At 46.6% G+C, this 6,818-nt stretch overlaps 1 protein-coding gene across 1 annotated transcript in view; it reads right to left on the reverse strand.

Moving 5' to 3' along the window:
* Nucleotides 1-6,122, reverse strand: part of LOC114616012 (indoleamine 2,3-dioxygenase 2-like) — a gene marked incomplete at its 3' end in the record, with an annotated part of 14,118 nt that extends 7,996 nt beyond the window's left edge. Inside the window, exons 1-3 of the mRNA XM_028761566.1 lie at nt 6,023-6,122; nt 5,224-5,319; nt 2,294-2,413 (exon numbers count right to left, since the gene is read on the reverse strand). Of these exons, the coding sequence (XP_028617399.1) occupies nt 2,294-2,413; nt 5,224-5,289 (186 nt within the window). The remainder of the gene's footprint in view (nt 1-2,293; nt 2,414-5,223; nt 5,320-6,022) is intronic.
* Between the last annotated feature and the right edge of the window lie 696 nt (nt 6,123-6,818).

Consider the following 6,818-nt stretch of genomic DNA (forward strand, 5'->3'; position numbering starts at 1 on the left):
GAGGGAGAGGGAGAGGGAGAGGGAGAGGGAGAGGGAGAGGGAGAGGGAGAGGGTGAGCAAGAGAACGCTCACTAGAAAGCATAAAGAAGACAGAAAATCTCAGCATGTAGAACTGACACTTGTGTCACTTCATGAGTGAAGCCGCATAATGTCAGGGAGTCACTGAATGACAGACCCCCTTTGCTGTCCTTTGTCTCTCACCTGGGTTATGACATCAACCTAACACCAGTTCAGGACACCGCTGCAACACCAGCTGCTTGCTCACACACCAAAGACACTTCAGATTGCAAAGTCCCCGTCCATATCTTTACCCTTTCACCTGCTAACTTTTGAGATGTCCCCTGACCACAGATCTGTAGCTGTCCACAGTCCAGAACAGCTGATCCATGAGGTCCTCAGCCATGGGAAGGGCCAAACTGGTAGAGGCGTTAAACAACTGACTCTTATGCTCCCTGCCCCCAGTTAATTTTCTTCTTAAAATAGAAATCTCTCCCTCTCCCTCTGTCTCTGGTTCTCTGTCCCTGTCTCTGTCTCTGTCTCTGTCTCTGTCTCTCTCTGTCTCTCCCTCTGTGTGTGTGTGTGTGTGTATGTGTGTGTGTGTGTGTGTGAGAGAGAGAGAGAGAGAGAGAGAGACAGACAGACAGACAGACAGACAGACAGATAGACAGATGTAAATGTAGGCACATTCATGCCAAAGGAAGTGTGTGGAATTCAGTGGACAACTTCAAATGCCGATCATTTCCTTCCACTTTGTTTGAGACAGGGTCTGTCTTGCTCCCTGCTGCCTGCGACAGCTTCGGCGTGTGTTATGGGAATCTTAGCTTCAGTGTCAGGCCTGCTTGTTCCTAGATTAGCCTCTGAGCCATCTCCCCAGCCCAGGACTGAAGAGTTTAAAGATGATCTGCATCTGCCATTCTTTCTTCCTCAGAGTTAGGTAAGAAGTGTGTTTTAGGTAGAGAACTATTACAGTTTACAGGGCATAGAACTCTGCCAAGCTTCTACGGAAGGCAGAGCTGAGGAGGATGGGAAGATATGAGGCAGACACTCTACCAGGTGGGGGTTGAGGGTCAGGGAAGACTTACAAAACGAGGAGTGATGAGGCTGGGACAGCCATGGGGGCTGGACATTGCTTCCCTCCTCTTGTCTCTAACTCATAATTCAGGAGATTGGTTTAGGGCGGGGGGGGGGGTGCTCATCAGGAGGTTCTGTCCCTGGCCTAGGCTTTAAATTTTCCAACAGCAGACCCTAGACACTTGAGTTCTTAAGATGAGATACAATATGGTATCATGTTAGAATCTGAAGGAGCTCTACACTGTCCTTTCTTCTTGGTCTCAAGTATTTCTGTGTGGGACAATAGGTGAGGTGAGTCAGTGAAGCACGCCTCAGGCTTCTCACACATTCGGAATAAGAGCAACACCTTGATTTCTGGAAAAGAGAAACTTAGGGAAAAGGAAGAGGAAACAGAGGCCTGGTTGAGTGGCAAAGTGTTAACTCAGCACATACAGGCCCTGGATTCCATCCCAGCACTGCCAGGGAGCAAAACTATATAGGACATCACTTGCCTATAATGACAGCGCTTGGAAGGCTGAGGCAGGAGGATCATGGACTGGAGAACAACTTGGACAAGAGAGAGAGTTCTAGACTGGTTTGGGGCTACTTTGTAAGACCTTGACTCAAAAAAAAATTAAATAAAATGAAAAGATTTTTAAAATGAAAAGGAATATTAGTTTCCTCCAGGGGTAGAGAAGAAAGGTTTCATGCTCTGAGGGACAGACTGAAACTAGAAAGTTACAGTGAGAGTTAGACAAACGGTTGATCAACTAAAGCAACAGTAAGCCGAGCAGAATGTATTATTAAAGAAATAAGAAAGTGTCCAAGTGTATATGTGTCACTGGGAAAAGATGGCTACTTCAGTGGAATCAGAAACTGACTGTCCCAACTGTCCCAAGCTGCTTAGCCTTGAGCTTGGGACAGCTCCCCGGGTGTCTGTACAATGGGGTAATTATGAAAATCGTGATCACCAATGCATTTAGAAATATAAAATTCTGCAGGGTGTTTTATGAGTTCTTGGGATCTAAGGAAGCTCCTCACGTATTATTGGAATGGGATCGGGGTGCCAAGAGCCTTTGAAAGTGGCCATCAGTCTAGAAGAAAATCAGCTCTCTAGCAATAAAGAAAAGAAAGAAAAAATCTAACCCTCTATCCTCACCTTCTACTCATTTTTGGAAATTGGGCAACGGAACCTGGTGCAGGAAGCCCAGCGGCACCTGATAGGTCTCTCCTTGCCCCTCACCTTTTGGGGTTGGGCTTCCCCTTCCTGCCAGACAAATCCCATGGTGATAGCAGCCAGCACCAGGTGTGCCAGGCGCTGCTCGCGGTGACTCTTTAGGAACCTGCAGTCCAGGAGAGGCATCTAGTCAAGAGATTAAAAGGATTAGCAGCTGGAAAAAACGGAACGACGGTGGAGGATTAGGTCCCGTGACTTGAGGGTCCCGCAGCTGTTAGACCGCTCTTTGGCTTTCAACAGGCATCTCAGTGGCTTCATGCACACTCACTTAAACCAGCTCTTAGAGGAACACAGTGGAGGTGCCACGTCCTGGGGTCCATAGCCTAGATAGTGCCCAGTTTGGGCTTACACTGGTCTCCATCTATTGCTTTGAGGATCTCAGAGTAAGCATTGGGGTCGAGATAAGTTCCTCCCCGGCCCCGCCCCCGGCCCGCCCCGGCCCCGCCCCCACCCGCCCCCCACCCGCCCCCCACGCGCGCAGCAGCATTTATGGACCTGGAAGCCCTCAATTTTTCCAAACCTTTAACTATATTAAAATTTTAAACACAGCGAGCGAGACCCAGTAGTTTAGGGATCTAAACTCCCCACAAAACCTTGGCTCCGCTGGGTACAAGGCTTGCTCGGATCCTCATCAAGCAACCACAACTCAGCCAGATGAGGTGGCGGGGCTTTCCACCCAGCTCATTCCCCATGTAGTCCCTGTGGGAAACCACAGTTCCTGGTGACGCGAAAAGGCCACCCTGAAAAACAGCATCATTCCGACCACACCAGCTTCCCTGTCCTGCCTGGCTGCCACCGGCTCATCGCTCGTCTCCTCAGCTCTTTGCTCTCTTTGCTCTACAGGCTTGCCTCAGAGGGCAGGCGACACTTGTAAAATGCTGGGGACAATGGGTTCCTAGAGGAGGGCTAGACCTTGAGAAAAGAGGTGGCACAGAGCCCTTCCTCCTCCGGCCGCTAGGGGGAAGAGGATGACAGCAGTAGTTGTACTTGGAATTTGGTACTTGGAATTCCTGGTACTTGGAATTTGAGGCTTAAACATCCCCTGCGGGAGCCAAAAGACAAAATTGTCTCAGATGCATTTGCTAGGGTCACAGAATCAGGAAGGAACGAGGCAGTTCTGCAGATTGACCACAGCCCCAATCACTAGAATCATGCATGAGTCACAGGTTTTGTTTGAAAATTTCCAGTAGCTACAGTTTTTTTTAAGGCAAAATGAATTAAAATTAGTTCTAATAATGTACTTTGTTGAGTCAATGTATAAAAGTTATTTTAGCATGCAATCAGTATAAAAGTCTTTCAGTCTTCTAGTCTGTGTCTTCTCACGCTTTGTCCTTCCTTGTCACACCTCGGGTGTTGCAGAAGACCACCTACAGGACAGGACGCCTCGCTGTAAAGGAACAAAGTCTACTGGACAAATGTTTTCTGGAGAGTCCCTGCACATTTCAGCATTGCTGACCTCACCTCCTAAACATACCTGTGATTCAAAAGCAACTATAGGGGCTGAAAAGGAAATGCTACCTTCATAGTTAATCATTTTGCCTACACAAACAGCCACAGACGGTCAGGGAGAACGTCGCACACCCTTTATCTCCCTGACATTATTTGATTGTGTATTTAACCTGGGAAAATCAATCCTAGTACTCTTCTCTCAGAACTCAGTGACCTGGGGCCAGCTGCCTGTCCTGATTTCTGAATATCCTGTAAGGATCACTTAATGGTATTTTTAGAATCAATTCATAATTAGACACTAAGCATCAGCAAAGAAGGTACTGGAGAGTGGAGTGCCTTGCTTGAACATCTGAAATCTTGTGGCTTGCTTGTGACAGATGAAGATGAGACGGGGAAGAGATATGCAAATAATGGATGTTGTTACCTAGCAGGAACTGTGAGAGGGTCCTTGCGAAAGCCATTAATGCTCACAGTCATGAGCTGAGGACTTCTTCCAGTTCTCAAAGAAGGAAGTGAGACTCTGAGGCCAACTCTCTGTTTCACGCTTCCTATAAAATTCCTGAATCAAAGTATGCCTCCTATAGAGGTCACATTTTTTTCTAATTTCTTTTTGAGGGAAATTGCTCGCTCTGTCACAGATGTGTGTCATATACTTACATGCATGCAAATTCTTATGTGGTGTCTGTGGATTTCATTATTTCTACATAGCCAAGGCTGACTCTGAGTTTATAAATCAGAAAGACATTTGATTCAACTAGTATATAACACACTAACACTAAGACCAAGGTACCCACCCGGAGGTAGCAGGGCAGTGACCATGTGGGTTGGGACAGCTCACTGAGAATCTCCTGTACCGGTCCTGCCGGTGTGAAGTCAAGCAGTCCTCTTAGGGGTGAGTGAGGATTATAGGAAAGATGGAAAAGAAGGCTCGGAGACAAAGGTTAGAATCGTGAGGGCTGTCCAGCCTCGAGTTTAATTCTCTTAGGCTTTATATACTTTACGGTATCATGGGAAATGAAGTCACAAGCCAGCAGAGACGATGGCTGACGTACATCTGATATCCATACCCATCTGGAGGCCTCCCTATTCCTCCTTGTTCCTTCTTCGAAGATTGACAGAACATTCAACCCCTCCCCTTGAGGCTAGGAAATCTGTCAGCAGACCCCGGCCTGACTTGACTTCAACCTGACAGGCAGGCTTTCACAGAAGCAGGCAAAATGGGTCCTGCCAATCTCCATGTGTGTCTTCCTCATTTCCCCACAATTTATTTTCAATTCTTATCTATCAGCATTTTTTACACAAACGCAGGATAAGGACTTGATGTGTCTCAGGTGCCGCTTGTGCATGCTAAGGAAGACAGCTCAGTGGCGAAGGTCAGTTCCCACTGCCAGGTCAACTGTCTCATTCCCGGAAAGATAAGGAAAGGGAAATGGAGACTGAAGGGATGGCGAGAGGAAGAACATGAAGAGAAGAACAAAGCAACGTACCTTGTACACATGAGCTTGGAGCTGGTGGCTCTCAATTAAGTGAGGAAGTCTGTTGGCAGTTTCCATCCAAGGCTTGTAATAATCGGGGAGTTCTTTCTGCATTTCAAACAGAAACAGTTCAGTATTTTACAGAAAGCAGCTTTGGAATGCTCTTCAAGAGAATTCAAGTCAACCCAGGTATGCAAAGAGAACTTACTGCAAGCTTGACCTTAGGCTAGACTAGCCACACAGACACACAGGTGACTAGAACACAGACCTTGGGCTCATATCAGAGCACCAGAGAAAGTAAGTCAAGATAAAATGGGTCCCAATGTAAATCACATGCTTCATACTGGGGGTTTGGGGGTGTCCAGGCGTTTGCATATGTGTGCATGCATGTGCATGCATGTGTGTGTGTGTGTGTGTGCGCGCGTGTGCTTGAGACTCTCGAGAAGGGGTAGGGCTAAGTTTTGTCAGTCTATTATTGAAGTCTGAAAGTGACTTCTCTTTTCTTCACTTATAGTTTTGTATTTTCAGTCTTTTGAGACAGACTTTTGCTACTATGTAGCGCAGGCTGATCTTGAACTCACCGTCTTGTACCTCAGCCTCCCACATGCTGTAATGTAGATATGAGAGTATATAGTTTGTTTTATTTTTTACAGTCTCTGTGAGTCCTAGGCTGCCATTAACCTTGAGATCCTCGTTCCTCAGCCTCCAGCATAACTGGAATCAAAGGCTGCACCTGTTTCTATGAATCCATTTATACTGAAATTCATCTACCCCTATTGTCTGTGTCAGCTTTCGAATACAAGCAACAGACCTGGGCAATCTCAGCAGAACGCTATATGCTGTGCAAAAGAAGCTCTTTTGGCCTTTCAGAAAACATTCACCAAACATGGATGGAGTCCAGTGGCTTTTCAGTGAACAGGTTGTCCAGAGTCATGTATGGCCTCTGAGTTCTGGAGAAATGGGATGAAAGCCACGACCGTGTTTATGAACAGAGCGACTGTGCAAGGGGTCAGAACACATAAAACGCAAGTAGAGGTAAGAGTAGGCAAAAAGCTAGTTCTCAGTAAATTCCAGTTTCCATCTCTATAGAAATTCAAATGATGTGGCACGTAGTGTGAGGAGCAGACAGAAGTCACTAACAGAGAAGGCACAGAGCCAGCAGAGCCGGCGCTTCTGAAGACTATGCAAACTGAAACATCAAGGAAGCCTAGATTAGCACGCTGGGGGATATTCACAAGGTAGGCACAGATAAAAAAGAACATTCTAGAGGTTCAATGAGCCATAGAGAACAACCATAAGGCAGTCAAAACTTAAGCAAATTTTATGGAAAGCAATAATCAGAAGATCAAGGGCATCAATAGAGAGTTAAAATAAGGCTACCCCTTAGGGACAAAGTGACACAAAGAGGTGTGGGCCAGTTTCTCTACGCCTTTGTTATGGAAACCGAGGGCAGAATCTTGAAAGCTAGCTTTAAATGCCCCTGTGCTGGGGAAACGTGGAGCGATGGACTTTTTAGGAGAGACATCAGTGAAAGGGAAGCTGCTTTTGCAGAGGTCTTCTAGGGATAAGAGCAGTGAGCAGTTCATAGTCTGCTGCTGTAAGAGGAA

This window comes from Grammomys surdaster, unplaced genomic scaffold (genome assembly GCF_004785775.1).
Source record: "Grammomys surdaster isolate TR1022 unplaced genomic scaffold, NIH_TR_1.0 223585, whole genome shotgun sequence".
NCBI lineage: Eukaryota > Metazoa > Chordata > Mammalia > Rodentia > Muridae > Grammomys > Grammomys surdaster.